Source organism: Rousettus aegyptiacus, unplaced genomic scaffold, assembly GCF_014176215.1.
Source record: "Rousettus aegyptiacus isolate mRouAeg1 unplaced genomic scaffold, mRouAeg1.p scaffold_m13_p_4, whole genome shotgun sequence".
Lineage (NCBI taxonomy): Eukaryota > Metazoa > Chordata > Mammalia > Chiroptera > Pteropodidae > Rousettus > Rousettus aegyptiacus.
This window is the reverse complement of record NW_023416307.1, coordinates 49,833,388-49,858,948: the sequence shown is the minus strand read 5'-3', so window position 1 is coordinate 49,858,948 and position 25,561 is coordinate 49,833,388. Positions and strand designations below refer to the sequence as shown.

At 53.6% G+C, this 25,561-nt stretch overlaps 1 protein-coding gene across 4 annotated transcripts; it reads right to left on the bottom strand.

Annotated features, from left to right (window-relative positions):
- MELTF (melanotransferrin) lies at window positions 1–24,507 on the bottom strand. 4 transcript variants are annotated; one of them, XM_016135293.2, is made up of 16 exons: window positions 23,905–24,506; window positions 21,935–22,089; window positions 20,619–20,718; window positions 18,235–18,417; window positions 16,052–16,208; window positions 14,825–14,892; window positions 12,204–12,391; window positions 11,297–11,477; window positions 10,447–10,598; window positions 8,805–8,901; window positions 7,658–7,852; window positions 6,587–6,743; window positions 6,429–6,496; window positions 4,403–4,590; window positions 2,787–2,985; window positions 1–2,264 (listed from the first exon to the last, which is right to left on the bottom strand). In XM_016135293.2, the coding sequence occupies exons 1-16, from the start codon at window positions 23,951–23,953 to the stop codon at window positions 2,182–2,184; spliced, it is 2,220 nt and encodes a 739-aa protein (XP_015990779.2). In that variant the 5' UTR covers window positions 23,954–24,506; the 3' UTR covers window positions 1–2,181. The 4 variants fall into 4 exon arrangements, with proteins under 4 accessions (XP_015990779.2, XP_036075619.1, XP_036075621.1 ...); XM_036219726.1 differs by having other exon boundaries at window positions 1–2,261; XM_036219728.1 differs by lacking the exon at window positions 7,658–7,852 and having other exon boundaries at window positions 23,905–24,505.
- Window positions 24,508–25,561: the final 1,054 nt, after the last annotated feature.

Genomic DNA, 25,561 nt, shown 5'->3' with positions numbered 1-25,561 from the left:
TTGGCTTTATTGAAAAGAACAAACCAACATCTTTTATTAGCACTAACACAGCAGTGGCCCCTGCTGTCACCTGACAATCAAACGTCACACGGCATTCACTCAGGTCATACCTTCGGTGGCTCATGCTATGGTGTCACATGCCTGGGTGGCACACTAGCCCACGGTAGCCACACAGAAATATACTTCTCACTAGACAAACCTCCCTTAAAAAAATCAAACAATCATCAGGTCAGAGAAGAATCACTCAGTACCCCCAGTAAAGAAGGTACAGAGCTTGGTAGTAGAAGCTGGCTCCTCTGCCCCCGCGTTGTGACCAGGACCCTGAAGGATGGTGTGACTAAGGCCAGGATGCTGCCCGAGGCCTTCTTTGCTGCTGAGAGATGGAAGGGATCCATCCCGACACCCACAGGTGGGGGCGCAGCCCTGGGAACCCAGCTCATCATCAGTGTCCCCGAAGCACCGGCAGACTGGGATGCAAATAGCTCTAGGCCCACGCAGCTCCCAGTCTGCTGACGAGGGTGGCTTGCTCCTGTTTCTTCTCTCTCTCTCTCTCTCTCTTTTTTTTTTTTTCTGGGAGCAAAATTCAGAGTAAGAGCTGGCAGTTCTGGAAACTTTTCCTGGCTCCTCAGACATCCGTGGCCATAATGGAGTAGAGAGGATCTTCTTCAAGCTCTTTCTGCTGACTCTCACAGGGGACAAGAAGGAGGGACTCTCACAGGGGACAGAAAGGAGGGACTCTCACAAGGGACAGGAAGGAGGGACTCTCGTAGGGGACAGGAAGGACGGACTCTTCCTCTGGAGTGAGTGGTCCTCGGGCCCACTTGGTGCAGGGCTGGGTGAAGAGACCCCCTGCTTACACTGTGAGGAGACAAAGCTCTCATCAGTGTGTAACCCAGGCCTGTGGCTCCTCCGACAAAGAGACTGGCATCTCTTCATTACTAGCTCTTCAGAGGGCCTCATGCTGTCGCCGAGGTCTGGGCTGCCTCCTGCTCTAGGGCCTGGAGCTCCCCAGGAAATCCCCCAGGCTGAGCCCCTCAGTCTGGAGGCAAATGCTGCTGCAGGATGTACAGGGGTGGCTGGGGAATGGTGGGTGTTACACTAGGGGTAGAAGGGGATGATTTGAGCTGGAGCCTAAGAGGAGGAAACAGGAGGGGGCTTAACCCTGGGACATAGGCTGGTGCAGCTGAAGTCACTGAAAGGCAGGGCACACAGCACGTCCCGCTCTGCGGCCTGCCCTCCTTACAGCGGACAGGGGTTCAGGCAGGACTTTGGAGACGCAACCCTGCATCAACTCTCACACTTAGTAAAAATTCCAATTAAGAAGCATTTCCTTTGTCTGAAGGCCCCTCGAGGGTTTCATTCCTATGGTCCAGCTCTAGACTGCCTGTCCTCGCCAGCCCAATGCAATCAGGGGTCCAATGGTCGGGCTAAGCCAAGCCCTGGAAGACAAGGACAAGGGGCTGCCTGTGCTCAGAAGCTTCTCTATCTTGGAGGGCCTGGCTGTGATCTCATCTGGTGGATGTCAGTGGACAGACACAATGTCCTCAGGAGGGAGGCTGGAATGGAGAGCTTGGAGGACAGATGGAGCAGAGGCTGATGGGAGGTGCAATGTCTATTCTCCACAGGGGGACGTGGGAACAGCCAGGCGAGGTGACGGTGGTAGGGCATGCCATCTCGTCAGGCCCCCCTGAGTGGCTCCAGGACAGGGAGGGCCGTGTGGGAAGCCTGGACTCAGCCTGTTTCCTTGGTAACTGGCCTTTTCTAAACCCAAGCCTGGCGAGGCCCCGTGTGGTGGGAGCCCGCAGATTTGCAGGGAAGCAGTGGCAGCCTGTGGGTGGGCCGTGACTGGGAGGCTGGCCAGCACGCCTCAGGTAGCTGAGCGACAGGTGGTGCCTGGGAGGCAGAGGCTGGGTTCCAGCATGAGAGACCTGCTCACGTCCAACTCGAGGTTGGGGGTCTTTCCTTTAAGATTCCTCTTTATTCCACTTTGAAGCGATCACAGAAACTTCTGTGTTGGAATCGCAGCTCTGAGGAGCCCCATGGTTTCTCACATTTCCTCTCCCATCACATGTTTCTCTCTGAGCAGTGTTAGCTGGATTTACTGAGGAGAACAGCCTTATTTATAGAGATTTCCAAGTAGGTTTCCATTCCGAGGGAGGGTGAAGCTTGCCCAGAGCTGCTTCAGAGGGAGGGCTGGAGGAGGCCGACTGTGAGGGCCAGTGGGAGCAGCAGCAGGAGCAGGGAGGCCCTGGGGGCAGTGACTGCTGAGGGATGAAATACAGGCGGTAAGGCCAGGAGGCACCGAGGCTGGCACTCATGTGCAGGGCTTGACGGAGTGCATGCATTTCTGTGCACTAAACTCACCCAGGCTCCCTCTTTCTACCCTGTCACAATTTCTCTTTCCCTTGGTTTCTTTACATATTCATTCCTTTCAAAATTATACTACATGTATATTTATGTAGTTACCTCATCCCTTCTGGAAGATTATTTTTAGCATTTATATTCATTATCCCGGTCTGTCTGGGTTATACAGCCAGTGTTTCTGCTGTAACTGTAGCCTTCCCGTTCAGTCCCTTCCGAGACACTTCACCTTGATTGTTTGTAACGACTCAGAGCACCCTTCGGTTCGACTCAGAGCACCCTTCGGTTCACCTCAGAGCACCCTTCAGTTCACCCAAGGGTTTGGGGTGAAAGGCCCACAATGATGCAGGGGAATATGGCAGGACACCCGCTCCTCCTCTGGGAATGGGTGTGAACGAGCCCGTCCAGGGGTACCACAGCCCTACCTGCACCCGAGCAATGCTGAGACAGCATCCCTTCCAGAGCCGCCACGTAGTCGAGACCCAGCCAGTCATGGTATGTGGTTTTCTCCCCCACGGGCACCACCCGGATCGTGGCGTCCTTGAAAAGCAGGTCTTGGCCATGATAGTCGGAGGAGTCAAACATTTTGAAACCATTCTTATTGTGGTCGTCTCCAAACAGGTCCTGGAAGCACCACAAGCAGACCTGCTTTTCATCCGGGCTCACAAATGGTCACTCAGGCGCCATCTGCTATTCATTGCTTTACACATGACGAATCAAAGATCGGGGAATTTCAGGGTGCCAAGACTTGGAATTGAAATTGGAAGCTTGACAACTCATTGACCTCTGTCATCAAAGGGGACTTGGAATAAGATATGATAACGCTACCACAGTAAGAAGGAGTGAAGAGGCGGCCAATCATTTGAGGGGGATTCAAGGATACTCTTGAGGATCTGATGACGGTATCGGCCTTCTCCCCAGAAAAATGCACATCTACACGGGGTCCTTCCCCCACGTCACATCAGAAGGTTTAGGGAGAAGGTGGGAGGAGAGGAGAGAGGGTGGGTTAGGAACCGAGGACCCCCTTGTCAGCCTGGGTTCCAATTCTAGCTGCATTTTGAAAGTGCAGCCAACAGGATTTGCTGATGGATTGGATGTAGGACATGAGAGGAAGACTGGAGTCCAAGAAAGGGAAAGGCTGAAGTGGGGAGACTGAGGGAAGAAGAGCATCTAACCTTGGACTTGTTTGGTGTGAGATGCCTGTTAGAAAAACTGGCTGAAATGTCAAGTAGGCAGTCGGTAAAGATGTGAGTTTGAGGCTGAAGGGTGGATGGCAGCAGGGCTCAAGATGTCCAGTTAGGAGCCATCAGTGTATAGATGGGTGTTAATGACATGAATGGGACTGGATGAGACCCACAGCGGGGTCGGCGTGGCAGAGAGGAGGGTTAGGATTGAACACTGGGGCATTCTAGTGGTTAGAGGCTGGAAATGAGGAGGAACCAACACAGGAGACTGGAAGGGGTGTCCGGAGAGGGAGGGCAGACAGCCAGGCAGGTGTGGGCCCTGAGCCAAGGGGAAAAGTGCTTTCAGAAGGAAAGAGCTGAAAGAGGGAGCTGTGGCCAGAGCTGCTGAGAGGTCAGGTAGATGCGGACTGAAAAACAGCCACTGGACTTCGCAACATGGCTCACTGTGCTCTTGGCCAGGGCAGTTTCAGGGCTCTGGTGGGGGCTGGTCGAGAGAGACCAGAACGAGGCCCCAGAGCAGAGGTGATTTTTGGAAGGAGTTTTGCTGTAAAGGAGAGTGGGATTATGAATATAAGAGGATGTGAGACCAAGAGAGTGTTTTGTTTTGTTTTGATGGTAAAAATAACAGCATGAGAATGGTCCAGCTGAGAAGGGGAATTAATAATGCAGGAGACAGAGGGGAGAGTGGATGAAGGAATGTCCTTGGCTAGATGAAAAATCACAGAATTTCCCCCCCGGCCATCCTTAGTTTCTCCTGAGGTCTGCTCCAGGTAGATGGAGGTATCCCAAGAGCTTCGCTCACCTCTGTCGCCAACCTCCCCCTGCCCCCCAAGGATGTAGTCCCCACCCTGACTCACCTGGGCCTTGTCCAGTAGTCCATACACAGTGAAGATGTTGGTGTCTGGCCGGACCATGACGGCATGGGATGGTATCTGTGCCAGGTTGCAGTCTGCGAACTGGGACACCTCGGCCCGGGCCCCATTGGGACACAGCAACTCATAGTCCTCTGACCTGAGCTCAGCAGCCCAAGGCTCAGAATTGTGGCCTGAGGGGGTGGAGCAGAGGGAGAGGGAGCAGGGAATAGAGAGAGGCTTCCTTCCTCCTGCATCTGGGGAGGAAAGGCAATGTCTTTTGCCTTTGACTTGGGAGAGATGCCAACGTCCAGCCAGCCCCCCAGCACTCTCCATTTTTCAGTCGCTCTGCTCTATTACCTTCTAGGCTCGTAGTGTTGGCAGGAACTACTGTTTGTAGGGAATAAGGGAGTACCTACTAAGCGACAGGCATTTTATAAGCACTGCTCCATCCTCATGACAGTAACGCAAAGCAGGTACGATCATCCTCATTTTACAGATGAGGAAACTGAGGTTCTTAATCACTCCCGGGCAAAGAATGCCATCTGTGTGGTACAGGTCTCGGGCCTGAGGGTGGGATGGGTTCCTGAAGGTGGCGGTTGACCTCCTCCCCTAACGGCTCAAGTTCTCGAATTGGATGGGGTATAATATTATGTGTAGACCCGTAAGAGGCAGTTCCAAGACCCTTATTTATAAAGAATGTCATTCAGTAGGTCTAGGGGGAGACCCAGGACCCTGCATTTTGAACTGGCATCTCAGTGATTCCAAAACAGGTAGTTTGTCCAAGGGCTTCCTGAGAAACACCACCCTTGGGAGTCGCATTATTTTTATGTCTCATGTATTCACTTAGGATCCACCCTCTTCCCATTTCCAGAAGAAACTCCACGTGGGCCTACGAGTCTCTATTAGGGAAACCAGCAACCCTGGAAGGTGGGCGTCTCATTGCAAGTGATTCTCGCAAGGCTCCCCTGACCACAGAGGCCACGGGGCTGGGGCCAGGCAGGGCTCACCGGCTCCTATAGGAGCAGTCAGCTTCCTCCTGCTTGGAGATGATCCCCAGTGTTCTTGATGGGAGGGTGGCAGGGGAAAGGGCTTGGGGCAACTGGTCTGCAGCCTTGGTGACCTTCATAGGCAGGACGGGATCTGAGTTTTGAAATGCTCACTGGTGTTTTTCTCCTGCACATCTTGCTTCCCTTTCACCAATCTCCACCTCCCCTGTGGGCCCCATTATGCCTTTCTGCACCGAGTTTCTGGGCAGAGACGTGTTAGGACACAGTGGAGAAGGCTGTGCCTCCAGCATTTGGGTTTTCAAAGCCTGGGTTTACATAGGATATACAGAAAGTACAAAACAACAAGTGTTCGAGGGAAACGGCCTCCAGTTTTCGGAAAGGGTGGATTCACCGGCAGAGGGAGAACAGGAGCGGGAGCGCAGTGACGCATGGTAGAAGGCCCCGCCCCGGACGGGAACCCAGGCGTGGGCGTAGGAGGTCCTGGAGCACAGAGCTCTGAGCTCTTTTTCCCACATGGAGTCCAGGAACGTGACTCCAGAGAAAAACCACCCGCGAGAGCACGGGTGTGCCCTGCCTCTGGGGCGAGGGGGCTGCAGAGTGATTTCTCCGCATGTGCCATGGACCCGCTCAGGACCGAAGACCAGATACTGATGTGAAACCAATGACCCTGTGGAGAGAGGCCCCTGCCATCCCCACCCACACCCCTTAGTACCGCGCAAATACTCTAGAAGGGCCACTCCACATCGATGGAGACTGAGTTGCTACCCTTCGGTGGAATGGGGACTCTAGACCAGGAAAGACTGTCGTGTGTCCTGTGCACCTGGATGTGTGGCCAGAGGTCTGTTCCTACCAAGAGGCCCCTGGGGCTCCTAGGGTCCCCAAGGGGCAGAGCCTTCTAAGATTCAGCCTTTCCCATTGTTCTTTGACCCCAGTCCTGGCAACATCCAGTGCCTGGATCACGTTGGGGAACAGCACCCCCACCCGCATCTGGCCCTGCTCTGGCCCCAGCCCCCCTCGTGTACCATTCGTATTGTCGAAGACAGTCGTGTGCTTGACAAAGGCGACGTCCCCCGCGTTCTCGACCAGGCACCTGCCACGCAAGAGGCCAAGGCGGTTGTTGGCGGGAGGGTCCCGGCATCTGAGCTGGCCCCAGGCCCACCCGCCAGGCGCGCCTGAGTACCTGAAGGCACCGCTGTAGCCGAAGTACCTCTCCTGGCTGTTGCCCACACACTTGTTGCGGCCCTGCTCGTCCCCCACGCAGAGCGTGCACAGCGAGGAGGGGTAGTGCTTGGGGTTGTTCACGGGCACGCAGCTGGCACTGAAGAACTCGCTTACCGCTGTGGAGGAGGGGACGGGCAGTGTCAAGGGGCCAGCGCAGAAAGGGCGGCCAGGGAGGAGATGGGAGGGCCGCTCCCCCACAGATCCGCCCACTCTGCCCGGGCCCACGGTTCAAGGCCACCCATCTGCTCCACTGCCCACCTGGTCCAGAGTGGCACCCTCCTCCTGTGAGAATCGCGGATATGGGGAGATACAGAGGTTGTGTAGCTACAGGAACTCCACAGATAACCTCTGGTAAATGGTCACCTAACCTTCCTTTGAACACCGTCAGGGACAGGGAACTCACTACCTGATAAGCTATTCTGTTCCAGTCAGCGCGCCCGCCCAGCTGTGTGGGAGTGAGAGCAGCTGATCCTAACACCCTCCATGTGCTTGTGTGGGTGTTTTTTCTCCTCAGATGCCAGCCAGCGCAGAGGTGTGCGCGCAGTCAACCCAAGGATCCTGCCAGCTTCCTCCTGCCTCCCTTTCACCACGAATGTGCATGATTTAACATGTGGGAAGGGCCCCACGGATGACATATGGTGGTTGCCTGGTAGAAGTGTCTTCTTCAGCACTTATACAGATGGCTGGCCACTTTCCAGTAGGTCCCCAGATGCCCAGGGCTGCTAGGGGATGGGAACAGCCCCATGACTAAACGGTGACACAGCCAGGCCCATGCACACCTCACTCCCCATGCCCACTGGAGCCTGTTCCACTCTGGGTGAGTAAGTAGTAGGGGCACCATGGCAGTCCCCATAGAACCGCCAGACAGACACCCCTGACCGTCAAGATATGGCCCCAAGAGTAGTTCTCAACCTTCCTAACAGTGAGGGATAGATCAAGAAGCAAGAGGAAACCTCTCCACGGCTGCCTCCTGTGGGGTCCTGCTAGGAGAGGGTTCCCAACCCTACCTAACCCCAAAGAGGAGTCGCACCTGTGAGGACGTCGCAGTTCTTGGGCCGGATGAAGCCCCTCTGCACCAGGGCTCCCACGGGCACGTCCCAGCCGGCCGGGCTGCCGAAGGCCGAGTGGCAGGAGCGCTTGCCCCGCAGCTCGTCCAGCGTGAAGGCGTACGAGCTGTTCCGCCTCACCAGAGCCACCACGAAGTACGAGTTGCTCCTGTCCTCCGCTGGGGGTGGGGGACACCAGTGAAGCCCCTCTCTGTGCTCTCCTGGCCTCAGCTGGGCTAGGGCAGGGAACATCCCGGGCCCTTCCTCCCTCAACCCTTCCCTCCCCCGTGCTCTCTGCAACAGTTCTGCGGCCCTGCCCCTGCCTCTCCCAGTGTCTGGGCCTCTGCTGGACCAACTTGGGTGTGCCCAGGCCCGAGGGCCGGGCTGGTGTGCAGCAAGCACATCTGGCAGTGGGACTCCTGCCTGTCTCCCCATTGCTGAGAAGCAGATGGAGGCTCTGCTTTCCGAGTTCTGTCTCCCACCCCCTCACCCGCTGGCAGTCCTCACCCAGCGGGAGTTCTTTCTTTCCTTACACCCAGGTGGTATTTCTATCACCTCCCCAGAAAAAGATGGAGGCACAGCTGAGGCTGCAGAGATTTTTCACGTCCAAGTGGAAGGGACCTGAGGTCACCACTAAAGAGGACAGAGCACCAAGGCCCTAACCCAGGTCCCTGCAAAGGCGTGCATGAGCTGACAGGAAGCAGGGCCACCTTCAGTGAGCCACATGGTCAGGCTGGAAGAGGCCTAGGAGGCCAATGCCCAGGGTCAGCAAACTACCCAGTGGTGTGTTTTTGTATGGGTTGAGTTGAAAGCTAAGAACGGTTTTATATTTTTAAAGAATTGTTAAAAAAGAAGACTAGGCAGCAGAGTCTGTCTGTGGCCTGCAAAGCCCCAGGTGCTTCCATTCTGACCCTTCACCGAAAGTTTTTTGACTCCTGCCAGACTTCCAAGGACTGGATGGAAACACTGAGGCCTGGGCCAGGAGGGGCTTGCCTGTGACAGATGGCAGCCAGCCCAGAGACAGAGGCACTGAGGGAGAGCTAGAGCTTTAGAAAATGTCCAAGGGGGCATTGTACACGTATATATAAATGTCAACACCTCCCTGCCAGGGCCACTGGACCCAGCACTCACGGGCATAGCGCTCCCCTGCTGCAGGAACCAGGCTATATGTCTTCCCCGCTGCGTAAATGTCTTCACCGCTCAGGGTCACAGCATCGATTTGTCCAGCCTGCATGGGGACAGAAAGAACAGCCAGGCTGGCATGGGCTTCAGGATGGATCTGGGCTTTGGGATCTGACGGAGGAACCAGGGCTGGTCTCTCTGGGACTCTGGCCTCAGGCTCACTTCCCCTGGGGACCCTATCTTGCCCATTGGGCCCCTCCCCACTGCCAGATGCGTGGGGAAGAGGGGTACCTGGAGGGCCAGAGGCCTGAAATCAACCCCCACCAGCACTCCTGTTCATGGGTATGTTTCATTCTTTTAGAAAATGTTTTCTGAGAGTCTCCTGTCGTCAGGAGAGGGTCTCCTGGTTCTGAGGGACTCTTGAGCAGAACCTAGAACGACCCGTCCCCTGATGCTTTGTATGGGGTCTCCCCGTGGATTGCCAGTCCTTAGAGGCCTGGGGCACTGTACCGTAGCCCCAGCACCTGGCCAAGGCCTGGCATACAGCATGAGCGCAAGACGTATTTGTCAAATGTGTGTGCAAATGGATGAATGAGCCGGATCTTAAAAGGAAGCAGCCTTAGGGCCTGTGGAGGAGGCTCCGGGGGATAAAGCTGAGGCAGCCTGGGCACTCCTGAGAGGCTGTGGTCTGGCCTGTGCTTGGGGACCACACTGAAAAGAGCTCCTCACCATCTGGTCCCCTCTACTTGCTCCTGAAAAACAGGAGGGGAGGAGTCCAGGAACCCAGGTGCTGCCGGGACACCTGTGGCCAAGGTAGGGCCGCATCTCTGACTGCAGGGCCTTGGGGCTGTCTCGGTCTCCCGTTAGAGAAGCAGGACAGAGCTGAACGGGCCTCATTCATCCATTTGCACACACATTTGCCAAATACGTCTTGCGCTCGTGCTGTGCGCCAGGCCTTGGCCAGGTGCTGGGGATATGGTACAGTGCCCCAGGCCTCTAACTGTAGGTGGCAGGCATGTTAGAGGGTGCCAAATCAATTTGCTGGGCCATGACATGCTAAAAAAAAAAAAAAGACTAGAACAGAAACTATCAGTATGCATTGCACTTAGTAAGGGGAAGTACTGTTTTGTTTCATAGCTCTCTCTATTCAGAACTTTTTTTTTACATATTTATACCTGAAAGTAAAGTTTTTGTGTACTAGACTTTGATTGATGTAAAACGTATTTCTGACTGAGGGTTGATGTCAAAATCTTTAACAATGATCCAAGTCCACCCCCATTATGCACAAGGGAAACTGAGATGCTGAGATGCAAAACGGGAAGGGGCTTCCCCAAGGCCACGGGGTCAGCCAGTGCCGAGCTGGGCCAAGCTCACGCTCCTTCTGCTCCTGGCCACTGGCTCAGCGAGGAGTCCTGGCCTCCTCTGGAGAAACAGCCCCCTTCTGCCCTATTCCCTGGGCTGGGGCTGTTCCCATGGTCCCTTCCTCCTTCCCTTTCTCTGTGGGTTGTCACAGGAGATCTTCTTCTCCTCTCCAGGCTGCCCTATAACCTCCGGACCAGGGTAGGGCAGGGAGAGGGTGGGTAAGGACCATCCTGGGCACTGCCATCGCCCGCCCACCTGGCCTTGGTGCCCCTCCAGGTGCAGACCCCACCTGGATCCGTTCCATGCAGTCCTGGGGGGACTCGGCTGACACACACTGGATCTCTGGCTTGAGCCTCTGCCGGCTGAAGGCCACAGCCATGTCTCCACACTTCTGGATCTCGGGAGTGGACAGCACACACCAGCGCAGGTAGTGGGGCATCCCTGTTGAGTGTGGGCATGTGGTCACTGCACACTGCCTGCTTTAGGGGCTGCAGAGAGAGCCTTGGGGGCTGGCGCCCCAGTAGAAAGAGCTTGGAGTCAAATTTGAGGGGAATTCTGTCTCTTTTCCTCATTAGCTGTAAGGGGAAAGTTATTTAACCATCTGATCCTATGTCCTCATATAGAAAGGGGATAGCCATACCTCTTTCTTGGGGGTGTGAGGCACAGCCCGGCTGCTGTGTACCTAACTCAGTGGCACACCATGTCCTTGTTTGTAGGTGGAGGATACATGGGGGAGGAGGCTGGAGGAAGGAAGCCCATTTGTAGACTGCTGCAGAGGTTGAGGTGAGAGGTAGTGGCTGAGCCAGGGAGGAGGAGGAGTGAGGCATTGTGGAGGGAAAATGACAGGACTTGATGACTTCGGTGTGAAGGGGCGAGGAGACCCTTCCCATGACAGGCCCTGGTGGCCTGGATGCCACCCCCTGGAGAGGCGGGGCTCCCAGGGAACGGCTGTTGGACTCCAGAGGTATTTCCTCCCCAAACCCCCAGAGGCAGGTGATGGAAGAGACAGGTTCTAGTCAAGACCAAGGGGTACACCTACCAGGGCGGGCGTCCTCCCCTGGCCACCTCTCCAGAAAGCCCTGCCATTCTTGTGGTTAGGGTGGGCTGGGGACAGCAGGAGAAGAGATGGGTGGACTTACGGTTGGGATCACAGAGGAGACCCTTCATGGCATGCAGGTACTCAGGGCCCAGCCATGCCTCGTAGGTCTGTGTGGCAATGGGCACCAGCTCAGAGGTGGCATCTTTGAATAGCAGGTTCTTCTGGCCATAGGCCTCAGAGCTGAACATCTGGAAGCTGCTGTCCTCGTGGCTGAACAGGCGCTGTGTGTCGAGGGGTGGGGATGGGTGGGGGCTGCCGAGGTGCGGCTGAGGCCACGCCCCTTATCCCTCCCTCCCCCTTCAGCCACCACCTCCTTCCCGTGCCCCAGGCCAAGCGCCCACTCTGAAGGCCAGGTGAGGACCACCTCCCTCCTTCTCTGTGCTCCCCCAGCGCATTCTGCCTTGTCCCACTCAGCTGACTGGTCCCATGACTCGTGGCCCAGGTGTGGGATGCTGCTGAAGACGAGCAGGGAGGCAGGGCAGTGGTGGCACGAACGTGGCAAACTCAAGCTGGTGTGCCCAGAGGCCAGAAGCTTTGGTTCCAGCAAAACGTTATTCACCACATTTAATTAATAGTGTATTTTCACATTTATTTGTTTTGTCATTTTGTTTATTTGCTCCCATGTTCTAATTTTGGTTTTAAGACCCACAAGTACCGGGGGCTTTCTCTGAGCGGTGCTGAGTCCCCTGGTCTCCCCTCCCTGGCCCGCTGTCCTCACTGCCAGCTAGCACCGTCAGTCCGTCCTTACGCTGACCTGGGCTGAGGCTGGACACCACAGAGACCTGGGTCCCCAGCTGGGGTCCGCCCCAGGGGAGAGTCTCTGGTTGCTGCCCACCCTGGTCTGGCTGGCCCAGCCCCAGGATGGTTCTAGCTCAGGGCTCCCACCCTGGTGACAGACAAGAAGGTCCAGCACCACTCGAGAAGTTGTGCATGTGCCCTGAACTCACCTGGCCTTCGTTGAGCAGTCGGAAGATGAGGCCCCCGTCTGTGTTGGCCCGGACCACCACAGCGTGAGCAGGCACCCTGGCCAGGTGGCACTGCCTCCACTCGGTGATATCGGCCCGGCTCCCATCCCGGCACAGCAATTCGAAGTCCTGCGACAGCAGCGCCTGGCCCCAGGAAGGCAGGGTTTTTCCTGGGAAGATGGGAAGCCTGTGGTGAGCCTAATCCTGTTCCAGGGAGGTGCTTGGGAGGGCCTCAGGGGGGGCTCATGAGAAGGAGCCTGGGGGAGGAGGGCCGCAGACCCATAGTGAAAAAACTCTTCCAGGAGTTGAGACCCATAGTTACAGCAGGAGGTAATAGCCCAAAACTCAGAATGAAGAGGAGCTCAGTGGCTACACCCTTCAAGACCATGTGTCTCAACAGACTGTCTATTTTCTTAAATTTTCTACCTCACACCAATTTCTACTAATAAAATGAATTTGAAGTATCTGACAATAATACAACATATGTCAACAGAACTGTTTATTAAAGATAAAAAGAATAAGAGATTAAGAGAAGCTTGGGACGAGAGAGAGAACTACACCAGGAGTTCATTTCTACCATCAGGCACTAAATTTGGCTCTGAGCAGAGAGCATTGGGCAGCGGGAGGGGGCCGTGATGGAAGAAAACTCTGACAGAATCCACCCAGAACTGTGTTCCAGAGGGAAAAGTGTAACTCCTCAAAGCTTCATCTACATATTAATACAATATTAATCCAACGATTAATATTTTGGCATATATCCTCTAAGTCCTCTTATTTCCATTCTAGTTTTTAAACATTTTTAATATGGTTAAGGACATACTTACTCGGCAATGTTGCATCCTCTTTTTTGTTCACTTGCCATTTTAAAGTATTTTCCCACATTATTGGAAACATTCCATAAAGCTCGTTTATAATAGAAAATAAGAGTTATTTGAAAGAGTGAATATTGACACCAAAAAGGAAAATTAAGAAGACTAATTTTAAAATGAGGAAGATAAATCTCTGCCAGGAAATAGGAGGGGAACAGATAATTTGTTGGGATCATGAAAACTCTGTTCACGCCAAACCTATTTAAAAACGAAACTCCCGAACCAAAAGAGTAGTAGTTTGGAAAACGCCGTAAAGGTCATTTTTAATGACTGCACGATAATTTACAGCACTCTGAACACTTACGGAGTGTCATTCTCTCCCCACTCCCCTTTTCTCTATTTTTAAACTGCTGCAGAACCCTTGTGTAGGAATCCGGGGGAATCATTCCGCCTTCCCATGAAACAAATGCGTCGCGTAGGTGTTTTGATCTGCCACTCGTTTTCTGCTGGCTAGGGACAATTAAAGCCACGTTGCTTCACTACTTTAGACATTTATGTCAATTCCACTCTTTTGCTCTTACCAATCTTTTTGCATGAAGATACATACTCTTTAAAAAATTACTCAGATTTCCATCAAAATTTTCAAGGAGCCCATTTTAGCTCAGTACATCCTCATTCTTTCTCCAGTTTACTAATGCTCCTTTGTTTGACTCATCTCGGGCCCAGGGCCCTGCTGCGCATTTTCATAGGATCATCCTGCTCTGGATACAACCCTGTCCTTCCTCCTTTTTTATTTTTTCTTTTTGATCAATGATAGTTTCCTAACATTTTTTTTCTTCCTCCATTTTTAGATCACTTTTCTTCTCTCTCAAATCTGGCTCATGTTGTTTGCCTTCATGAATGTCACACTACATGGTGGACTTTCTAATTTGAAAGGCAAAGATTAAAAAAAGAGAGAGAATGCTTTTTTAAAAATGGACAACAATTAGGTATTCTGGAATAGCCAAAACTATAGAGACAAATGTCCGATTTGGTGATTGTCATGGTGGGGCAGGGGTAGGGGTGACTAGAAGAAAATTTCGAGGTGAAGGGTCTGTTATAATCACTATTTGTGGTGGTGGTTATACAGCCGTATGTTTTGGGCAAAACTCATAGAGCTATATTTCAAAAAGAATGCCCTTTGCTGTATGTAAATTGTATCTCAGTTTAAAAAAAAAAAAAGGATCTTTAGGCAAATCCAAATTAGGGAACCGTCTATAAAATAACATTTCAAAAATGTCGATATCACAAAAAAACAAAAAAAAGATTGAGAAACTGTTCAAAGTTAAAGGGCTAAAGAGACCTAACAACTAAATACCACATATGTCCTTACATTATTAGGTCCTGGTCTGGGAAAATTGCTGCAAAGAACAGAATTGGGACAATTAGTAAATTTTGAATATAGACTGTAGATTAGATAATACTATTTTGTTAATGTTACATTTCCCAAATTTGATAACTGTACTGTGGCTTGATCCACATCTCCTAGTTCTTAGGAGATACATACTGAAGTATTAAAGAACTTTGATGCAGACAAATGTACTCTCAAATGGTTTGGAAAGAACACATAAGTATAGAAAGAACAATAAATCAATGTGATGAATGCTAAAGGTTGGAAACCCAGCGCCATGTACAAATCCAGGTGAGTCAGAGCAGCTCGCCTGGCCCGCTTGCCTGCAGAGCAGTTTGACCTTTACTGCAGAGACCCCGCTTAGCTTCCTTTCCCTGCTGCTGAGGCCAGTCCCTCCCACTCACCGTCAGTGTTCTCCAGCACTGTGCTGTGCTTCACGAAGGCCACGTCCCCTGCCCCTTCCGCCAGGCACCTGAGGAGGAAATATCCACGAGCCTGGGTGGGGCTGAGCTCCCCAAACCCCTTGGTCACCACCCATTCTCCACCTCTAAGGTCTGGCTTGGACTGTGGGGTGGTCATGGTGGGCATGTGTTTCATAGTCATGCAGTCCCAGGTTCCAGTTCTCTGGTTTGTTGGCTGTATGGCTTTTCCAATTTGTGGAACCTTCCTAGCCTTATCATCTATGAAGTGGGAATGAGAAAGTAGCTCCCATAGGGTGAGGTCCTTTACAGTTTGTATAGCGCCTGTGCAGCCTCGGCCTGAAAGGGTCAGCAGCCTTAACGCTAGGGGGTTTTTGAAGATGACTCTGTCCTGAGGCAGGGGATTGGCCCATACCCAAAACCCTGAGTGGAAGGGACCAGGACTTTTCTATGTCTTCTATATGTCACTGCCCAGTGAGGGAGGCAGGTCAGGGCTTACTGGGCAAAGGGGCTGCCCAGGTCCCCACAGATAGCAAATAAGCAGAGACTAGACAGACGATACCAGGAAAGGTGAGGTGGGCAACAGTCTCTGGCTTGGAGGACTGAGGACTATTTCTCTCTCTGTGCCCCAAACGGGCATTTTCTCAGATCACATCCTAGAGCTTGGGCATTAGCAGGCTTCCTCCTTTCATTTGGAAGCACGGAGGCCAGAGTGATTGGAAGGACTCAGCGGCTTCCGTTCCATCCCCCACGAAGCATGTTTCCTCATTTGTGGGCAGATGCACGTGTACCACAGCAGTTAGATCCATGATGGGCTCATCTAAAGTGGCAGCCTGAACCAAGGGGTCCCTGCCATGGGCCCTCACCCCCACCATCCTCCCTGCTGCTCTGAGACACCAGAATGGGGACTTGGGAGTGGCGAAAGGCTGTTGTGTCATTTTCTTTGCTCTAAGCCCTCACTTCTCTAAACATACCAAACATGTTGACGTATGAGCAAATCCAGTCTGGCAAATTCTGCTTCGATATTTTTAAACCGGCCAGGGCACATGGACTATATAAAGGGTGCTTTGATGAGATGGAGTGGACGTTGCCACTCCCTCAGGGCCCTTTCTGCCGAGGTGTTGTTTTTCCCTAGTTCTTGTGGCCTCTCTCCCCTGACTGGGCTCCGCCTGCGCGCCAGCCCCGCCCGACCTCCTCTCACCCTCCTCTCACCGGAAGGCCCCGCTGTAGTCGTAGTATCTCTCCAGGGGGCTCTTGTCACACACGCCCTCCCCAGCGGTGTTGCCCCGGCAGAGACGACAGAGGGACTCGGAGTATCTGGTCTCTCCTGCCCCAGGGACGCAGCTGCCCCCAAAGTAGTCGCTGACAGCTGTGGGAAGGAGGCAGAGGGAGGCCAGTCAGCCACACAGCGCCAGACTCCCTGCCCTGTCCGCTGGCGAGGGCTCAGGCCACTCAGGCTGGAGGGGACGTGGCTGGACCTGTCGGCCTTCAGTCTGAGCAAAACTGGGGAACTGGGTCTCATCTGTTGGTCCCAAACTGGGGCCGCAAAAGTATGGACATTAAGGAGTGACTGTTATTCAAAAATGGCTCAGGGAAATAAAATGTTTACTCCAAAACAGCCACGTAGGTCAACTATCAACTAGATACTGTTCTCATTGAGGATTTCATTTCAAAATCAGTATGAGTAATTAATAACAGTGGGGAAAGAAATAAATTATTATTTAATAAGTATAATTAATTTGATAGGCAACACTTCTCAAAGCACAGGGAGTGGAAGGAAATAGGAGAGGGAGGTGTCCTGTGTGAAGAGGTGGGATCTGCATGGTTTCCCAGCCCGGTGTCCGCCCTCTTGGCAAATATTTATCCTGTGCTGAGGAAGCCCCAGAGCCACACAGGATGAGCGGGAGGCCAGCTCTTCACCGAACCAGTCACATCGTGCTCATCATCCAGCTAAGCCAAGCTCTTCCAAGTTCTCATTCTTGGTCTTCTTTTCGCATCCCCCCAGGGGAGAAGATATTTAATACATGTGCCAAATGACTGATTAACCACCCAAACTTGGGCCACCATCTGAGAGGACACGGCTTCTGGGCTCTTGTGGGTTGCACTGGCTTACACAGTGTTTGGGGCGGTATAGGGGCAGTGTACACATGTGTATGCATGTGCGTGCATGCACACATGTGTGTATATGTGCATCTTGGTTTGTGCACATGTGTACATGCATGCACGTGTGTGCACAACAGTGAGGAGCCCACTGGGAGGTGTGGAAGTTGAGCTCATAATTACGGCTCCCTGTGGTGAGCACATACCCTGTCCATGCGTTGTGCAAGGATGTGGTGTGAATGATCTCAACCTCCTCCCAACCTCACACAGCACTGTAGTTAATTTTCCCATTTTACAAGATGAGAAAGCTGAAGTTCATGGAGGTAGAGTACCTCTCAGAGGGCAGATCACGCTGAGCCCCGGTTTAAGCCCACATCTATTGGACAGCAAAGTCAGGGCTTTAAAAGACCATTGTTTCTCCTGCACGCTTCCGCGCCCCGCACCCACCCCCAGAAGCACTGGTCACCTGCGGCGCAGACAGGAGGCAGCACACTTGTGGACAGGGGATTTGGAGACACCCCAAACTCTACTTGGGGGTGGTGTGATCCTAGGAGGGTGGTGTGAGAATATGTCAGGGACTACCTCGTCGCTGTATTGTGTCCTCTCTGGAAAGACTGACACAGCTGGGTGGCCAGCAGGAGGCCAAGAAAAGAAGCCCAAAGCGTGAGAAACAGGGCTTCTGCCCAGGCGGCCAGGACGAGGTCTCTAAGCCTAGGCCGGGACTCTCGGGGCTTAGCCTCACCCCTCTCACAAACTGTTCGGATCACTCAACTCCCATTCTGTGAGCACGACAGCCCTATTCTCACTACAAATGAATCAACTGGGGAACTGCCAGTCTCTGATTAGCCTCTCGTGAGCTTTCTGGGTACAAGTCAGCAGCCAGTTTGGGTCCTGAAGAAATAGAGTTTCTGACTCTGTAAAGTTGAGGATACGTTTCTGGAAATAGTGACCTATACCAGGTCTACAGCTTCCGCCATTCACCACATGCCAGTGCTTGGCTGTGCAGTGGGACACCGTGATGACTGAGTGAGAATCGAATGCTCTGGAGAGACCGTCAAGCAGAAATTAAGTGGTGGCCACACCAGGCTGGCCAGCATGGAAGACAGAAGGGAGCGATACCACAAATGAGGACAGGGAGGGCCATGGGGGAGGTGGGACTGTGCTGCTCCTTAAATGAGGTGCAAGATGAAGGTTATCCAGGGGGCGGGAGGGGGAGAGCAGGAAGGAGTAGCGGCAAGCAGAGGGAAACCCTGCAGCCCCTGCAGGAGAAGCCGCTGCACGCCCGAAACCCTCACCTTTGAGCACGTCGCAGCCCATCACCGAGAGGCGGCCGCTGTCCACCAGGTAGCCCACGGGCACGTTCCAGCCCACGGTCCTGTTGATGCCCGTGTGGCAGGACCTCACACCTTTCAGGGTGTTGATGGTCACATTGGAGCTCCTCTTGACCACAGCTACAGCATAATAAGAAGTACCAACCTCTAGAAGGAGGAGAGGAGATGAGTGAGGGCAGCAAGGAGAAGCCATGAAAGAGGCTGGACCCTGCCTGGGAAGGCTGTGGGAGAAGGGCGTGTGCACGCCCACATGTGAACCTGTACATGGACACACATGTGCACACGCTTGTGTATGGATGTACAGGTGTATGTGTGCATGGTGTTTTAGACAGCAAGTGAGTGCAATCCACATGTCTTATCACAGACCTCACCCTCCTCCAGCCTCATTAGTTAGTTTTCCCCTTTTCTTTCCCAAGTCAGCTGGCACTTAGCTGGGTCTACATTTGTGCATGTCAGGAGAGCTCTGTAGCTGGACCAAAAGCAGAAGCGGCCTGAGGGTTTCGTTTTCCAAAAGTGAAGGCGCTTTGGAGAACCTGGAAGGGTTGAGGGAATGGTATCCTGGCTGTGGGGATAAGAGTGGTTGGGAGGGGCAGGGCGGCCAGGGCAGGGCCTCCCCCAGACTAGAAGTGATTACCTAGTGCTAAGGGGAAGGGGGGCGAGGAGAGAAAGGGTGCTAACGGGGTGGTCCCACGTTCCTCAAGACCCTGAATAGGGTGCACACAGGTGGGCAGGAGTCTGCAGCCTCATAGAAGATTCCCCTGGGCCAAATGAGGCCCAGAAGGGGCCTTTCAGAGAAGATAGGGATGACTCATCTATGGGGACTGATGACCAGAGGGTATCTCATCACCACACACACACACACACACACACACACATCACACACAACCTGTGGTGGTGGGTGCCCATGATCAGAATAGTTGATTTCTAGAAAACAAAGCCAGTGTTATTTTTTTCACACCTGAGTTTGTTTTCTGCCAACCTAAGTGGCCTCGTCTGGTCTCACCCTCTGACTTGCCCACTGTGTCTTTCTTTTTAGTTCCTTGAGCACATCCAACTCTCCTACCTGGGACCCTTGCCTGGTCTGATTTAAATGTCACCTGCCCAGAGAAGCCCTCCTGTCTGCTCTATTTCAAGAGGTCCCCTCATGCCCCTTTTCTCCCAAATGAACTCCACTTTCTTCACAGCACTCACCACATTTGTAACATGTTTTTGGTGTTTATTTGTTAATTGTCTGACTCCCACTCTTTGAGGGCAGGAATCGTCTTTTTGCTTACTACTCTAGACTCATGACTGGACCGCAATAGGTGCTCAATAAATGTGTTGAATTAATTAAAAAGGAAGAGGTGTGTGTGGGGCTCATGAAGCAGGGCTGTTTCGGGCCTCTGAGTGGAGAGGCTGCCTGGTTTGCAGGGCTGGACTGTGTCCCATGTCATCTGACAGTTATTAAGTCAACAAGTAACCAAGCAAGACCTTGTGCTAGGTACCAAAGATGAGGACCAGGGCCTCAGTGTGGTGAGGACAAAGAAAACCAGACAGAAGGGGACAGGACCTCAGCTGAGTGAGTCAGTACTCTAGGAAGTGGGAAGGAAAGGCTCTTTGCAGGGGTGGGAAGGCTCAGGGGAGCTCCTTAGAGGTGATAACTGACCTGGGCTGTGACAGAGGCTAGGCGCTAGACAAGTAGAGGTGGTGGGGTACAAAGAGCAGGCTAAGCCTGAGGCATGTTTGGTGTGAGGTACAGTGACAGGGGCAAAGGAACTCATGTCTCTGACCACATAACACGTATCGGCTGTGCACACACTGGCTCATTCCATCTGTGTGACGGGACAGGGATCACTATCTCTATTTTATAGTCAAGGAAGTGGAGGCTGTCCAAGGTCACAGAAAGTCATGGGAAGGGTGAGCTTCCTTCTTAATTCTGTCCAGGTTAGCAACTCCTGGTGACCACCACTTGGCTGGCTCCATTCCTACTCCTGCTGCTTCTGACAGAGGGTCAGTCAAGTGTGAAGTAACTGGTGCCTCGTTCACTCCAATCATGTCCAACACTACACCAGACATGGGGCAGCCCCTTGGTAAGGGCATGCGAGTAAAAGTTAGGGGGGCTGCTAGGCTCCTCATGAGGAAGAGCAGACACCAGTCAGCCTTCTGTGTCTCTGGCACCCCCCAAAGCAGGTGGTGGTCAAGAGAGATTTAGTGGGGACTCTGAGGTTTGTGTGGCCGGGCATCCAGGGCTGCTCTGGGGGCAGGGCTACTGACCAGCTCTGGGCTACAGGGTCGGGCCAGGCCCAAAAGGACACACTGCTGAATGATGTCCTCTTTCCTTCCACCCTCCTCCCGCTTGGCCCTCTGACCTTGATCATACACTTCACCCACCACGGGCTTCAGGCCATGCTCTTTTCCCGCCTCATAAATGGCGCCTCCATCCAGAGTAATGGCATCAGCCTCCAGGGCCTGCTGGGAACATGTGTGTCAGCCCCACCCAGCCCCCTGGCCCACTCAGAGAGAAGCTCAGGGACACCCACCAGTCCGCCTAGGGCCCACTGAAAAGCCCCAGAGGTCCACACTGGTCCTCTTAGTCTGGCCCAGGAGCCTTGTCCTGGCTCAGCCTAGCAGGTCCCTCCTCCACCAGGACCTTGGGCTCTCCCACGTTACCAGGCCCAAGGTGACAGCTCTCCTAGACCAAGGGCTCACCTTGCTTTCCTAGTTATGTTATTTGAAAAATATTATTAATTTTATAGGACTTATAATAAAGGTACATAGTAAAAAAATCAGGTCAGGTAGTACAAAATAGTATGCAGTAAAAAGTGAGTCTCCCTCACTCTCTTGTTTCTCAGCCCCCTGCCTCCTATTAACCTGTTTCTTGGGTTTTCTCTCTAAGCTGCAGACTGAATCTTATAAATGCCCTCTTCAATTTCTTCCTTTTTATTTTAAAAAACAAATGACAGTGTACTGTCAGTGTGTTGTGGAGTCCATGAATAGAATTATACTTCCACCCTCACAGTGGAGCCTGACCCAAGCCCTTGGTCCACCTGCGACCGACTGGATTAGGTCTTGGGACATATCACAAGCTGAGCTGAAATGAGTTTGCCCCTGTGGCTTCCAGCCTTATCATGTCCTGCCACTAAATTCCTGCCCCTGAATATTGTCAGTGCTGGGTTATCAGATGTTCTGCCACTCAGAACTGGGTTCCCACCCTCTACTCACATCGCCGGGACTGCTGGCCCCTGTTCCTCCTTCCCCAGAAACCACACAAGCCCGGTTTTGGAAAACTCCATGGCAGAGTGAATAACAACCACGGCCACTAGGAGTCTGCTATCTGGGCTCCCCTTGACGGGACGGGTAGTATCCCCATGCTGGCCGAGGCCTTGTAGAAGAAAATCTCTGCCTCTCAGACACCTTTCCCAACTGGCGTCCATCTGAGCAGGGGCCCTTTCCGAGGCCTCCCAACACCCGAAAGCCTGGCCTGGGCAGGAAACAAGCTGGCCCTTGTTGCCTGGGAAACTCAGGAGATCCTATCGCCCAATCCTGGTGGGGCAGGGGAGGGGGGGAGTAGGAGGGTGGGCATAGGTGATTTTCCCAGTGAATGAAGCTGTTGTGTGCTCCCTCCTGAGTCAGAGCCCTCTTGTCTGGCAGGCTGTGGTGGCAGAGAGGAAGGGAGAGGACTCACGGTGATGAGCTGGACACAGTGGTCGGCCGAGGTGCCCTGAACGCACAGGAGGGAGGGCTGGATCCCGGCTTCCTGGAAGGACTTGCTCATGTTGCTGCATTTCTGCTGCTCGGGGTCTGAGGTGGTGCACCACCGCACCTCCATCCTGCTGAGCGCTGGGGATGGGGAACAGTGAGGCCCAGCTCCCTATGAGCCTCCAGCCTCCAGCTCCCACCTGCAGAGGGTGGCTTCGGCAACTCTGTATGACCCAGTCCTCTGCAGCAGCACGGCCCTCCCACTGGGAAGCACTAGGCACAAAGAGGTGTCACAGACTGGAAAAGGCTGGCTCACTAGCAGAGTTGTGCGTGAGGCCATGCATGGCCCTGTGCTCAGGGTAGATGGACAGCTCAGAGCCTGGTGCTTAACAGAGGCAAGGGAGTGCAGGTACCATTTCGGTTCCCCTTACCCTCCCTGCCCTCACAGCCTCGGGGCGGGGGCGGTAGAAGGAGCATGGGCTGGGGAGTCCTGCTGGCTCTGTAAGTAGGCAAGTTCCTGCCTCTCTTTGGGCCTCTGTGTCCTCCAAGAGGGTGCTGGACAGGGTTCCTCACTAAGCAGTGTCCCTGGGCCCTCTTCATGAACGGAGACATGAGACAGGGAAATGGTTGTGGCTGCCCAATGATGCCCTTCTTGGAGCATCTGCGATTATGCCCGCTGCAAACCCACCCTCAGGGGACACGGTGCTAGGCCCCTGCCAAGGGGAGGCTGAGGATGCAGCAGGCTGGCTTCAAGTTCCTGCTCCTCTAGCTAGTGACTTAAGGCAGCTGATGTGAACTCTCTGAGCCTGTTTCATCATCTGAGAAAGCAGATGAGAAAACCCACTTCCGGTGTTATAAATAAACCTATGTTGAGAACCAGGACACGCAGGTCCTAAGTGAACTTCCACTTAGTCCTCTCCTTCCAGTGGGGACCCTATTGAGTCCCATGACCTGATCAAGTCAGAGTCCCAGAGAACTCCCCGCCTGGTGACCCAGCAGAGCAGTGCCAGAGTTCCCTGAGATTGATGCCTTTGAGGAGCTCCTCCGCCACTCACCCTGACCAGCCAGGATTGCTGGGGAGGCCTGTGCTCGTGGGGAATGCGCGTCCCTTCCGCCCCCAGGGACCACCGGGTCACCCTCTCTTGGCAGCTTATGCTTCTCATTCCCACCCAGGGTCAGGGCTGAGGATTTGCACAGTCTCCCTTGCATCTCCCTCAGCCTCCCCAACTCCCGCGGCACCCTGGAATGTGGAGCCGCTCTCCCCTCTCTAGTGCTCCAGACTGCACCCTGGTTGTGGGCAACTGCAAAGGTCGGACCGGGGTGGCCCGTCCATACTTTTTATCGCAGGTAAGAGCGATGACGTGAACCTGTCCTTCCAGCAATCTCCTGCGATCCCTGCGAGCAGCTCGCGGAGGTCTCGCCTCACGTCTCACAGTCCCGGCCCCGACTTCCCCGGGAGGGGAGCGGTGCGACCGTGAGGAGCAGGCGTCTGCGCCCCTCCTCCGTCCCTGCGTCAGGCAGGTCTCTCTGGAGAGGTCACCTGGCGCCTTCCCCCCTTCCATCCCTCCTAATTTCCCCCCGGCTTCCTCCCCGCGGGGGTTCCAGAGAAGTAGAGTCACTCTGGTCTCCAAACCCTCCTCCGGCTTCCACGGCCATCGAGAGCGTTCACCCTGCCGACCCTCCGAGGCTCTCCCATCCACGCCTCTGCCCGCGCTTCTCCTTGGCATGTCAGAGGGGACACTTTTTCAAGGCCCAGCTCAATGCCACTTCCTCCAAGAAGCCCTCCAGACTTCCCAGTCTGCCCCGGTCAGTGCTAGTTCCCGCTATCATCCTCGTCCGCGAGACACGGGTTCAGGGCACACTTCTCAGTCCCCGGGACTCTCCTCAGGGGGCTCTGGGGAGCTCTAGGATCCCCGCCCCGGCTCCTGCTCCCACGGCTGGGCGGCGGGGCCTCACCTGTGCGCAGAGCCAGGCAGAACCACAGAGCCGCACTCGAGCCCCGCATGGCGCGATCTAGAGCTAGCTGGGGCCGGGCTGGGGGCCGGTCGGGTCGAGATCTGGGTGCGAGTGGGTTAGCAGCAGCCGGGTCTTTCTCCCTCCTTCCTCCCAGCACGGGCTCACAGTTACTTAAGTGCGGTCGGGGCGTGCCTTGGTGGTGTCCACGCCCCCGGAACGCACCGTCCCACCTCAGACTGGACACCTGGGTTGACCAGACTGGCCTGCCCTTCTCTCTGGCGCCCCTTGCTGGAGCCTCGGCTGGCTGAGGGCTGAGTCTAACTTCCCGGGCTCTCTGGATCCCGGGTGAGAGCCTAGCCCGAGGCACGCACACTCAGCTGTCCCTGAGAGTCAGGTATCTGCTCTCTGGCGCCTGATTCCCTCAGCTTACGGGCTGTTCCAGGGCTCTTTCCCCTCAACAATCGTCTGTTTGCCAGCACCCTCCCTTCTTCTTGTCCTAGAAAGACCTCAAATACCATATCCAACTGGAGAGTTGGAAAAGCTTGTATCTGGAAGGAAAAAGAGGTCAGAATCCCAGAGTCTGGAAAGAAGCTTGAAGGCCATCGAATTAATTCACCAGCTGCTCCTTAAGCACACCGTACCAACGATCTGGGGATAAGAGATGGACCCTGGTAGATACGGTCCTGGCTGGCGAAGAACTGGTAGTAGTGGGTCTCTTCTAGGGACTAAAGAGGGGAAGGAAGTGACTTGCTCCAGGTTGCACATTTAGTCAGTGATGAAGCTGGAACTGGAACCTGGGTCCCTGGCAGAGCTTGGCTCTTTCCATCATGCTTTGGAAGACGGAGAGAAGACCAGAGAGAGACTGGGCAGCAGGAGGAAGCAGAAAAGGACAAAACAGGAGATGAGAGGAGGAAGAGAATGAAGAAAGTGAGGGAGGAAGGGATGAGTAGTCTCTTTTTCTAGGCTGGTGGTTCTCAAAATGTGGTCTCCAGACTAGCAGCAGCAGTACAACCTGGGAACGTGTTTGATATGCAGATTCTCAGCCCACCTCTGACCCACTGAATCAGAAATTCTAGGGGTGTGGCCAACAATTTGTGGTTTTGATTCTGGTGCACAGCAGAGTTTGAGAACCACTGTTTTAGGAAGGCCAGAATTGCAGTTCTCCATATGTATTGGGGACATGGAGAGCGGAATCCAAAAGTCACCTGGTGGACGGGCAAGGGAACAAAATAGAGGCTGGGAAATGATTTTAAGAGATCACTGCAATAATCCAGGCCTGGGAGTGAGGGTGGGTTAGGGACCTGGATTAGAGTGATGACAGTGGAAATGACATAAAAAAAAATGTTAGGGAAGAATCAATAGTATAAGACACAAGTAGAAAAATTGTTAAAAGATTAGTAAAGCTTTTTCCTATTAAAGGTAAGTGAAAAATGTCAGATAAACTAGATCTGAACCAGACACTGAACTTTCAGAGAAAGAAAGGGATCTATCATCAAGAGATCTTTTCTAGTCTTAAATACCACGAAGGAAGTAGATATTTTTGATCAAATAGCTCACAAGATTTAGAAAACCTTTTTGTAGAGATTTATAGTGTGGAACATATGGGACTTTCGTCTTGTCTTTAGCTCTCCCATCTGTGAGGCAAATGAACCTAATT

What these genes read in the sequence shown, in the direction of transcription:
- MELTF (XM_016135293.2), bottom strand. Translation starts at nt 23,953, where the DNA reads ATGCGGGGCTCGAGTGCGGCTCTGTGGTTCTGCCTGGCTCTGCGCACA. An exon ending in AGTGCTGGAGAACACTGACG is followed by an intron (nt 12,392 to 14,824) that starts GTGAGTGGGAGG and finishes CCATCTTCCCAG; the next exon opens with GAAAAACCCTGCCTTCCTGG. An exon ending in AGCAGGGGAGCGCTATGCCC is followed by an intron (nt 7,853 to 8,804) that starts GTGAGTGCTGGG and finishes CCCCACCCCCAG; the next exon opens with CGGAGGACAGGAGCAACTCG.